The following is a 12,660-nucleotide window of genomic DNA, read 5'->3' as shown; positions in this document are numbered from 1 at the left end:
GTACGTATTAGTTTTGATGGATGTGGTAAAGCACACTTCGCGTAAAGGCTTACGAGCTAAGGCTCATAAACTCAGGGGTAGTATGACTGCAGTTCAGTTTAAATTGTACAACTGGCTTGTTAACTATTTCTGTTAAATAAATGTTTATCGGGTGTAGTTATTTATTTTTTTTCTGTACGTTATAGAAGTTTCCTTTAATATCTATCTCGTGTAAGGTATTATCAATGCAGAGGTATATCGCGTGCTCATCGGCCGTAAAATAAGATTTGGTGCACCGACCCCTTAGGCAAAGCGCTGAAACTTTGATAGCGCTTAATTCTGTTATAAATTAAGGTCACCTTAGATACTGCGGTGATACCAATACACGATTACTTATGCAATCATAACCATTTTATGCGTGGATATTTCGAGAGTTTATAATTTGTGGAGGTGATAAAATTTAAAATTTTTAAAATTGATTAAAATTGAATATTAATAATGGGCGACGACGCGTACGATAGACAATTTTAATTTACATAAATATTAAATCCTCCTGTGGTCTATCTGTTTTAGATCATAAAGTGCGTCTTAGTTACGTTACAAAACTTCGGATCTAGCGTGGACTAAATTGAAACCCAACGTTTCCGCACGGAACAAGGTAATGCGACTAAAATAGGTGTGACAATGTCACTTACGCATTCGCATTCATCGCGAAGGAATATCATTACAGTTCAAAATACAATTTCAATTGGTTTCATTGCGCCGACGTTGATTTATAGTTACGGCATTTCACGTCAGTTAAACAAGCAAGTTCTTTAGAGCAGGGGCGACGTGGTAAAAGATTTCGATTGCGTTCCTTTGAAGATCCGGGGTACTTTACGCAGCGCCGAGGACCGCCACCGAGGGGGTTTTAGTATCTAGTTGCGGTAAGAATCCCACATAACTGTGTCGCTTCCACGGCACCGGGAAACTTTTGAAGGTGTGGCGACCTCCCGCTACTCGTCAAGAGATGGCGCCATGAGTATTCTGAATCACGCTATCGAAGTTTTCTAAATATCTGGCATATATACAAGTTCCGAACTGAGACTGTCGGAGCACGGCCGCTCCCCGGGCATGATCACCTAGCCTGGCGGGAGATCTCCCTTTGCCAAAAAGGGTTCCCCCTCGATAACAAAAAAAAGTTCTCCAGAGCAAGGCGTCATCAGTGCAGCGCGGTTGCGTGCTTAGCGCAATATAACAGAATTTGGTGTAATAATAATTGCTTAGGAGTTTTATAGGACGGAACGGAAACGTTACTATTCAAATAAAATATCGATAGGGGTGACTGCCTAAAGTGACTTACGTTTATTTCCAGTAATCAGATGTAGATTTTAACACTGTGCTACTATAACCACGCAAAATGGTATATTAACATATTACACAAATATCAATGCATTTATTATGAAATGGGTTAGAAAAACGGATAAAAAACGTTTTTTTCTAAAACCTTTTTTTTGTGTAAATCCATATATTCGTTTCGGAGATTTACCCATTTAGACACATGCATATTCGTTATACCCATTATACAAACTATTTCATTTTTTGGCAGCGTACATAAGGGCGCTTTCCCAGTCGCGCGTTTACGCCCACACGCGCGTCGCACCCCCATATATGAATAATACACTCAAGTCGCTTTGCTACCCTTTTATATGTACATATGAAACGATAGAAGAAAAGTGTCACGCATGCTTGAGGGACACGCGTGTATGAAGTACGCGCGTGCGTATGTAAACACGCGCTAAATAAGCGCCCTGTTCCCTTACCAAGAGTTTTCAAAACATTCCCCAATTTTACGTTACGTTTACTAAATCCATTATTATGTTCCGTTTGCTTCAGTATACTGAGTAAACGTAGCAATAAGTAAGTGCTCAAGTGACGATGAACTTTTTGTCTACCTCACATGTTCGCAAAAAAGAGAGAAAAAAACATAATGCGCCATTTTGTCAATTTAGACATTTAATGTTACGTTACTGACACTATAGTTCTGATACAATCCGCTACGCTTATTGGAAATTGTATGGGCAAATACATATGTAAAGAAGTACCAAAACAGTCATATTTGTCAAAACGTAAAAACTTATAGTAAGGGTACTGAGTATAAGCTGAGAAAATGTTACATTTTTCGAAATGAGTTGCAAGCAATAAATTTAAAGTTATTATTTATAGACAAATGATGTTATTTGCATTCGCTGCATGTTCCATCGTGTAAAAAGTCATTGTCTTTAAATGGGTGTCATCACTGCAGTGATATCGCGTGCCGGGCTGCAATATAACAAGGTAAATGCAAGCCGTCCACCTGGGCGGCTTCCGCGCCGCCCGCCCTATTACTGACATTAATTTATTTCTATCGGCTTTAAGTTTCGTTGGAAAGTGAGCCAATCGCTATAAATGTTACGGTTTTATTATTTCACTGTTTGTATTTGGTCATGCAACTGCTTATTTAGTTGGTTTAAAGTGTCAAGTATTTTAATAAGTTTAACTTGTGTTTGTTATGTAGTCGAAATTAATTTTTTTTATTGTTAAAAACGTTAAATGCTACAAAAATACGAAATAAGGTTGACACACAAAAGAGTTATCCTCTTCAACCAACATCATGCTTAAAAAACGTAAGTAGGTATGTCATTCCCACAAGTTAGAAGAATCCAACGATATCTCCTAGATATGGTAAAATCCAATATATGTTAACGATATGGCATTAGTCGAGACGAGTAGTACTATATAAAGAAAACACTAATATATTTGACTCTACCACGGTGCACGATAAGTATTAACTGAATTTGTATTGCGTGTTACGGAATAATTGTAACGATATTTAGCAAAGCAACCCCTAAATTGGGGGCTGTCTAAATGAACTGTTAATTTATTTCTTTCGGAAATCCGTTTTTTGTTACGACTTGAATATTTTAATTTGTTCTATTGGTACCAGGGCGCCGGATATCCCACCCTCTCATATTGTTTAAGTTACTCAAACGAATATGGTGTTTGTAGTAATGGAATAGCTTCTTATTTTTATTAAGCTATTGCATAGCTTTTATCGCGGGCTTTGAGCGCGGCGACCGAATCGAGAAATTCCGTAACGAAAATAAGTAACACCTTTCAACAACTCGGTTGCCTGGAGACTTGATATCCAACTATCAAGTCTCCAGGCAACCGAGTTGTTGACTGTCAATAGAAAAATATGGATATAATTGAATAAAGTATTATTTTACATTCCTTATTATTTTATTTGATATTGGCGACGAGATGTCGAATGAACTAAAAAACAATAAGGAAATACGAGCCACATTGCGTGGGTTAATGAAACGAACCGAAAATTACATTTCGGGAATAGAAAAAATTGACATTGAAGAAATAAATATACGACTGAATTCTTTACAAGAAAATTTGAACAAATTCTACGCGATTCAAGAAAAAATTGAATGGCTTACAGAAGAAGAAAATTTAGAAGAGGAAATAAAATACAGGTACGAATTTGAAGAAATATATACAAAGCTAAAATTTAAATTTTTGAATGTACAAAAAGAAAATAATCGGCTAATACCTGAATGTTATTTTATATCAGCAAGAGCGGAAGTTTATTTGATAAACTGTTAACTGTCAAGGCACGCTTGAGACGTACACCTAATACAAAAGAGTTATCACCTTATCAGTTAATGTTCGGCAGAGAGGTAAGAACCTATATGCATGCCTTATTTAAGAAATCCGCCCCACTATCCAGATTACATTACAATGCACCGCCAACGCAGGAGTTCGGACAAGGTGATAAGGTACAAGTCCGCAGTTACACCAACCCAAGAGTTAAATGGGAGTTCGGAGTCGTCATCCGAAGATTAGGTAGACTCCATTATGAAGTCAGAACTGAAAATGGCATACTGGTGCGCCGTCACCTTGACCAAATGCTGCCGGCGCCCCTGGTGGTGTAAGTGAAAATAGCGGTGGAGGACTGTTGGATATCAAGTCTCCAGGCAACCGAGTTGTTGACTGTCAATAGAAAAATATGGATATAATTGAATAAAGTATTATTTTACATTCCTTATTATTTTATTTGTAAACCTTAATTCGTCAACTTGAACACAGATGGCAGTAATACACATTTTTTTATAATCCGTGCAGAAATCTTAAAATTGCGTGAAGTATATTTTATATTCCCATTATAAAATTCAAAATTATATTACCATATTATCCAAATAATATGTTTTATCAACATAAGCTATGTTGAATTCTGGATTGATAAAATAACGTAAAAGAGTGTTTGTTATTTTTAAACGTACAATTACAACTGACAGACTTGACAGCACAAAATCAAAACGCCATTATGATTTATGGTACAAATAATTTGTGTACAAAGTGTTTTAAATATGAATAAACAAAGTGCATGTATTAATGAAAAATGCGATGTACCTGTAACATTCGGCCAAATGTCACAGGCACATCGCATTGATCCATTTATATTGCTGGTTGTTAATACTTTATGTCACTTATTAAATACTTTTCTATTTTATATTTAAGAATGTTCAGTCTTGCTTGGAGTTATGAAATGTCAGCTGATATTTGCAATTCTTATATAATGGAGATATGATAAAATAGTGGATAAAGATGTATTAATGTAAATGTTGATGATTATGGAAGAATATATTGTATTTCTGGAATTCCTTCTGAGCGTTTTCATAGCATAAAAAATGCTATGCAATAGCTTTACCGCGGCAGTCTCCGAGTGCCACACGTATTTTTTTTTTACGTTCCAGCGCGAATTATTTGTGGTTTTCTATTTCTATGCGAAAATTTTACAAAAATAAGAGTGAAAATAAAGTCATTATTTACCTTTAAAGTTCCTTTTGCGTGAAATTACGGTTAGACTCAGGTCAGCCGTTTCCAAAATTAAGTAGTATTTAATACTTTGAGTTGAGAATTGAATAGGTATTTCGGGAAGTCAGACAAGTCAGATTCTTGTTCAGACAGAAAAAAAAATTACGTTGTTATAAAAACGTATAAACAGTTTATTTTAAAACACACTAAGGTTATCGCAAATCAATATCCGATACGTGTGAAGGCGGTGACCTGCGCACCTGGCACGCACCCTCGACCTCCCAATTAGTTTTATGTAAAGCAATAGAATTAACGCGCGGTGATTGACCTACAAAGTAGGGGTGTGTTACCACGGGTCATGGTGGGCCTGCTAAAGTAAATGGCTTCCAACAACATCTACACAAATAAATCAAACTAAAGTGTCTGTTTGATGTTATAAGGAGTAAATAAGGCCACTTTTATCTTAGAAGAAGAATTAGGGTTGCGCGCGTAAATTTAAAATCCATGAAACTTTCCGAGTATTTAAATTGTTAGCAGGTTAAGCCGCGAGGCAAAGCGTTTTCTATAAAACGATTCTTAACTTTAAACTTTCTTAATATCTGTTATAAATGTTGATAAAATTCCAAATTACGCTAGCAATTTTTATAACGTACTTAACTACATTACCAAATAATTGGTTTGTAATAAAAATAATTTTGATAATATCTTGCATTTATTAATTTGCACTATACTAAGATATAAAGTAACAAACGCACTATAAGACAATCATTACATCGTCAATATTTCTCAATTAACACGAAATAAACGAATATGATTGCAAATTAAAATCAATACGACAAATATTCACGGACCAAAGACCAAAAAAAAGGTAATTGAAACAAATAATCTATTAAAGAAACCCGAACAACGCATTAAGATATAATCGCACGCAAAGGGCTGTCATAAAACAAAGTCAGTATTGATAAAGTCATTTGGTAGGCCCGAAAAAATGTTTCAGAGTGTTCTCCGGCCCATTCAAAGCCATTAATATCGCCGAGTCACGCACTGAATTCTATCCAAAGTAGTGAGTAAACTTCTTTGTGTATTTGGCAAAAACTTGTGTCATTGGCTTCTGTTATAGGGTTATTTCGTTTATAAATTTGAATTTTATTGCGTTTATTTATTGTATACACGACCGAGAAAGCGACAATTGGAATTAATTATAAAGATTGTGTGGTAAGAGAGATACTTTTCAGACTATTCCAGCTTATCCCGCATGGGTAGCAACGCATCTGTGCCCGACCTAAACTAGAAATCTACTTTTATCTGGTGTTGATTTTAGATGTACATGGGCGGCAGTAGCCACCTACCATCAGATGGAGTGAATGCTCGTTTGCTCTAATCACAACATTATAATGAACATATTGTTAAAGCCCCTTTACTATAGTATTAGATATTGAGCTAGATGGATGTTTAGTAATTACGTATGTATATGTTATTTTCAATTTAAATCCGATTTGGTGTAGATGTTATAGATGTGTGAAAAATTCCAAGATAAGTGAATAAATATATTTAGTAGACATATAATAGGTAAACCTATGCAGGAACGATATTGTGTTATCATGTTAAATAAATGGTGTATAAACGCTAATCGTGAATCTCCTACGCTTTTTTGTAAACCGTTTTATTCATTAATCGGCTGGTAGACAAAAAAGTTGGCAAGGTTCTCAGTTCTTAGGGGAATACGTATTTATCCAGATTGTGTATAAGTACGAATATCATTCACCGTGGTCTGTTAGCGTGTCACGTAATGTTTATTTACAAAATAATATTAATTGTGATGAATGTCAAGGTTTGATCATTTCGTGTGTCAATTCCAGATATGTCCCAGGACCTCCGCCACACTTATTTCTGCCTCATTACAGCAGCTTTAAGCGCTGTTGTATGTTTTGAACGTTTGTTGGCTTGGTACGCGTCTACAACACGTTTGCGGTCGGCTTTATTTGGCGAGACAATAAATGTTCATTGGCGGCACACATACGAGTATATACACAGTACCTATACACATACAAACTCAATCTTTAGGGGTAGCAATATATCAGCGCTAGTAATCACTTATCATCAAGTGGCCTGCTCGTTCGCTATTACAATTTTATATATCTGTACGTACAATTACAGTTTCATATATGTAACCAGAAATACTTAAAAAGGCAATATATTTACATTTATGGCAGTTAACATTGAACAATGTAAAAATACATGAAATACGTTATTTGATTTAGTGTAATAGTGCTACGCTGCTTTAAATCAAACACCAAATTACACGTATACGTTACGTAGGTACGTCAGTTACAAAGAATTAATGCATGCACGTCGGTAATAATTACACTGTATAAATAATTAAGGAACATTAGAAAATTCTTAGGTTTCTTTAAAAAATAAAATTTATTTCATATAGTGCCATCACGACACTAAATTTCGTTGGCACTTCAAGCAGCTAAAGTGATGTTAAGGTAAAACAAAATAGTGATTAGAGCGTAGTAACAATCCAAACAGCTCCATTATCACTACCTTGTACATATTTTGTAGTAGTGAGAGAAGCCGTCAAAAGCGAATGTCGGGCGTGTTGCCAAACTGCAGTAAATACGATCGGCGCTCGTAATTCAGGCACATGGAGACCAGTTACTACCAGCGATAGGTATTTATAAAGTCTAGACTGGGATTGGGTTGTTGTCCTAGTCCTTAGACTTTCTGACGTCTAACAGAAAGGTTAGGGAAAAGGGCAGGACGTCCTTCAAAGTGATGCGACCTGAAGAAAGGAGTGGATAACCGCTGAAAGTAGAGGTCATAGGATAAGATTAAATTTGATCAGCTGTGGATCTCCAAAAGAGGAAAGATGGGGTTCAAAGATGATATGGGTGATATATAATATGTGCCTCATTACTGTAATCTTAATTTTTTTTTATATATTTGAACCTGACGATAAAGCAGACGTGCTACCTGATGGAAAGTAGTCAACGTCGCCTATGGACATTTGCAACTACCTGAGGAGTCGCCAATGCATCGCCGGCTTTGAAGAAGAGCTCTTTTTGCACCTTTTTTGAAGAGCCCCATGTCATAGCGCTCCGGGAATACCTCAGAAGGAAGTTCATAATAATATGTCAATGTTAATTGAAGGTTTATTGGCTTTTAAGGATAGCTAAGAACCCCGATGACTGCTTGGCATTTCCACGCTCGTCATTATTCGGCGAGTTAATCGGCGGATTGTTCGCGGTATGTAAACGTTGCATAAAACTTTAAAACAATTGGTTCTGTCGGTATGTTGGCAAAATTTAAATAGGTTATGTTACAAACAACAATTTGCGACATACTCATAAAAATATACTTAATTCATGCATTTCCCGAGCCAATTGGAGCATATTACCCAAATTATATATTTACTTGTTCCGTCGTGCATTCAGTGTGATATATCGTCGCAAATGCCAACGGAAATAGTATCACTATTGACATTAAAGAGGTATTGATCAACAAGAAGGGCCTTGGACATAGAAATCGATAAACCTTCAAATTAAATGGCAATCAAGTGCAAATGATACTTGACAGTGCTGCCAGCCTGGTTAACATTTAATAGAGATGTGCCGGATTCGGATCATTAGTATGAAAATCCACGAATACGGAATAAATTGAAATTTTTGAGTGACAGATTACATTTGAAAAAAAAAATTATAATAAAATCAACATCTACATAGTAGGCACGTTAGTACCTCCATTATATTACCGTTCGTGGAAAATAAAATCTTATTTTATGTGTCTTTTATTTTTCTTTTTTTTTTGTTTACGAAAAGGTGTGTGCCATGGGTGCGTCACGGGGTTATGTGGGATTCTTACCGCACTAAAACCCCGCCGGTAGCCGTCCTCGGCGCTGTGTAGAGGACTCCGGGATCTCCAGAGGAACGCAACCGGAGTTTATGTGTCTACGCAACTGTATTTGGGTAGTCATAAGTACGTCAATACATATTGCATGGGATAAGAAAATGTCTTACTATATGTACACGCAATGTCTGCACATATAAATATGGCCTTGAAATCACCTTCAGAAGAAACATCCAGAATCATCAAGCATCAAGAATTTTAGGTCTTCATTCTGTAAATAATCATTTTTTAGAAGTGTCCCAACGAACAATAACAGATAAAATCTCACGAAATTAATTATAAGATACTAAAAACCGGTAACTCGTAACAGATACGGATACAGAATCTCTCAAATATCCCCGGATATAGACAATTAGGATAACTCTACTATATATTGAGGCAATGGTCATATTGCTGTCAGACGCCATCCCACTGCGCTATGAGTATTCGATTGCGGAAAACAGTCTTGAATATTTATGAAAACCTACGTTGTCACAGTTGCAAAATTATTAAAGCATATTGTGGTAGTCAAAATAAATTTACGATTTTGTGATCTTTGATCTCAATTCAAACATTTAGAGCTATTATAAAAGCAATAAGATGGATGATAAAAATTATTTGGTTTCGCTTACTGACTTCATACCCTGGTTAAAGATGGATGATCTTGTACTACCATTTAACATATTGGTCTTATTATCCTTACAAATCTGCATTAATCGGGATATAATACGTTACAAATAGCCTATACTTAGTTTTATTCGTTTATTCAGATCGATGAGATAATCTGCTATGGTGTGGTTCCACGTTTATTCCCGGTTAGGAAGATATTGAAAACATGAATGTAAATATCAGTTTTGAAACTGGGTGCGATTGCACTAGGAAACTTAGTGTCTGGTCATGACTAAAGAAAATACTCATTTAATGTATTTATGGGAATTTTAGCCCGCGTCGGAAATGTTCAGGGTGGATTAAAAATGTCTGGCAGGCAGCCACTACACGAGCATATTCCGTGTTTACCCCAGATTCGTGGCATGAATGCAACGGCCATATTAATCTTATACGTACTTATTTATTTATTTGATCTTATTTATTTATTTAATAATTGTATTCCTAAATATATATATATATATATTCTAACGTATTTTATACTATTTTGTAAATGAATTTGAAGTGAAGAAAATTCGTAATTTCCGTAAATACCACGTTTTGTTATAAATTTCACATAACGTTATTATGTAACGATACGAGCGCTCGGGAGACGAAATCGGTAGACCGGAGATGAGGTCACCGGTATATTCGATGGATTATTAAAACAACGGCTAATTTCATACGATTTATAGTGGATTTCTATCGGTTAATACGTTTAATGGGCAACTTTGCAACGATTATAAAATACATTGTATCAAATTATGTAAAACGTTTAAATTACAATTTTGATGCAAATAATATTATCGAGGACTTGTGATAAGTTTGATTACTCGTCAGACAGAAAAATTCACGTAGATAAAAATCATATGATGAATTTAGATCTCTGTTTTGATTCTGATAGTATCCAAGCGTTACATTTATTACATTTTCGTTACAGAGGTACATTTGAACATGCGTAAATAAGATCACCCTGGAACCAAACTCCCCTTTTCTAAAGCCGGTAAACCTTCTTCTTAGTAAGTAAAACATTTGCTGACCGGTTTGGATTCCTTTTTGATAAACGTTATATACCTCATATAACTATCTAATGTAGCGCATACCACCTTGAGGGAGTCAGGCGCGCGCGCCACTAAGACAGGCGAAGGCGCTCGCACAAGCAGTCTGGCGCAGAGTAGATAGCCATGCTATACATTGCAATGTAACGCATTATAAAAACAATTATCTGACTGTACATAGTTAGTCTCGAGCCGAGGTAGGCGTTTATGGCACGCGCTACCTCGGTAGTCTCAGGCTCCCGCTGCTGATAAAGGTGGACGCGCTCGAATAAGCAATTGGACGCAGCGTCGTCCACCTAGTAATAGCCTGCAAACGTTACACATTATTAGGGGGAGATTATCTTACCATGCGTGGTGAGTCTGGAGTTGATGCGGGCGGTGATGGCGCGCGCCACCTCGGCGGAGTCAGGCGCGCGCTGCTGGTACAGGCGGAGGCGCTCGAACAAGCAGTCGGCCGCGACGTCGTCCGCCATGCGATACGCTGGAAATATTAAAAAAATATATAAACCCTGTATACGTGCACGTACACAATACACGTACACGTGTAAACCACTAAATATTTTTTTATCAAAGTAGCAAGAAAGCAGGCTTCTTGTACAAGATTATGGTCTTACTTGAGTACTGCCACATTGCATCAGTCCCTTTTAGGAACAAGAGAGAACGTCTGTATTGAGGGTACATAGCAACGATTAACGGTGTATCAGACTGTATATTTTTAACAGTAAAATTGAAATATTAATACTAATTTCAATAAGTAATTTCTCGGTGCATCTCGTACCTTATTTCTAATTTGCACGTGTGCAATTGTGCATTGAATATTTATTATTAAATATAACTCATAACTTGGCATAGGTTAATAAATTGGCCGTGAGAAAATTGTTTAGGATTCCTAATTGCTAATTAGGGAACATTAAATACGAAGATATCATTGAACTGATATCGTGCTTATTTATATAGTTGTCTTATAAAATAACAAGTAATTGTATTTAATAATGAAATATTAAAAATAAAGGCACTAATTTTTTTAGTAAAAATGAAGTTGTTTTTATAAAGCTCGATTAATCCGGCTTGTTTTACGGAAAAGGTCTAGAATTATTTTCGAAGTAAATAAAGTGAGTTAAAATCTTTGGTTCTGTTAAAGTCCTATCTAAATTGATTCAGCCGTTTTTTAAGATCAAGTGGAGCAAACAAACAGATAAATGTACACAATCGTTTACAAAAGCATTTTGCAACGTAACTTGCAGCTATATAAAAAGTCTGGAAGCTGGTAACGCACTCCGTGTTTCTACTCGTACGATTAATTATTACAAACGAATACTTCAATATTTACATCTACAAATATAGAGAGTGTCAGACGAGTGTCTGACAAAATAGTACTTTCCTATAGAATGCGTATTAACATATTAAAATCTTGTAGTGTTAAAGCAGGTTCGTGTGTATTGAGAGGCGTGTTACTTTAATGAAGTCTTTATTGTAACTGTTTAATATTACTTTTACACTAACTTATATACTATATAGCTCAGCTCTACACCACAATCTACTGTAAAACAGCCGTGCTTAGGTAGGCCGTACCTGTCAAAATACTGCGTTGAAAATATGATTTGTCTGTTACAGCCCGAGCCTGACACTTTGAAAGCGTATAGATATAGATGGGTCTTTATTCGTGTAGATAACATCTTACCGTTCAAAATACTCCTTGAACAAATGACTGTAATTATCGTAATATTGTCCAAAACTTGACTCATCAATTTATACTTCAAAATGAATCGTTCACGCAAACGCGAACGTAATGTAGCAAATTTTAATATTCCATTTTCTGTTCATAGCGATACGGTAACTTTGATAAAGTGGTCTAAATTAAGAACCTATTTTTAGAGAGTAGTAAATATTTATTTATTGTAGATATTATAATTACGTTTAAATTAAATAATTTACGAAAGCTTCCTCAATAAAGGCGACCTTTATAAAAATAATAATTGCTTTAAGGCCGACCGATTTACCAATTAATTTTGTGATCTTTGTTGAAAGCTAAGCTCACAACTGAGATAAATCTGTCATTTGAATTGCAATTTTATTGAGATTAAACGCTGAGACGAACATTAAATCGAGAAGAAATACTTTCTAAAATGAAAAGTATTATTTTGCAGTTTGATTCGACTCTACATATTTAGAATAGGAGAAAAATCATTAGTGATGAGATTGTTATGGCTGGATTGACTGATAACATGACTGATTGCAGGCT

General features: G+C 35.7%; 1 protein-coding gene across 2 annotated transcripts in view; it reads right to left on the bottom strand.

The window, feature by feature from the left end:
- Positions 1 to 12,660, bottom strand: part of LOC140751156 (cytosolic carboxypeptidase 1) — a 98,953-nt gene that overhangs the window by 81,399 nt on the left and 4,894 nt on the right. For both annotated transcript variants that reach the window (XM_073085030.1, XM_073085039.1), the window contains one exon: positions 10,765 to 10,899. In XM_073085030.1, coding sequence (XP_072941131.1) covers positions 10,765 to 10,899 — 135 coding nt within the window. The remainder of the gene's footprint in view (positions 1 to 10,764; positions 10,900 to 12,660) is intronic.

The sequence above is a fragment of the Epargyreus clarus genome, unplaced genomic scaffold (genome assembly GCF_041222505.1).
Source record: "Epargyreus clarus isolate Ecla_fem2 unplaced genomic scaffold, WU_Ecla_fem_2.2 ptg000003l, whole genome shotgun sequence".
Lineage (NCBI taxonomy): Eukaryota > Metazoa > Arthropoda > Insecta > Lepidoptera > Hesperiidae > Epargyreus > Epargyreus clarus.
The sequence above is the reverse complement of the archived record's forward strand: the minus strand, read 5'-3'. Positions and strand labels throughout refer to the sequence as shown.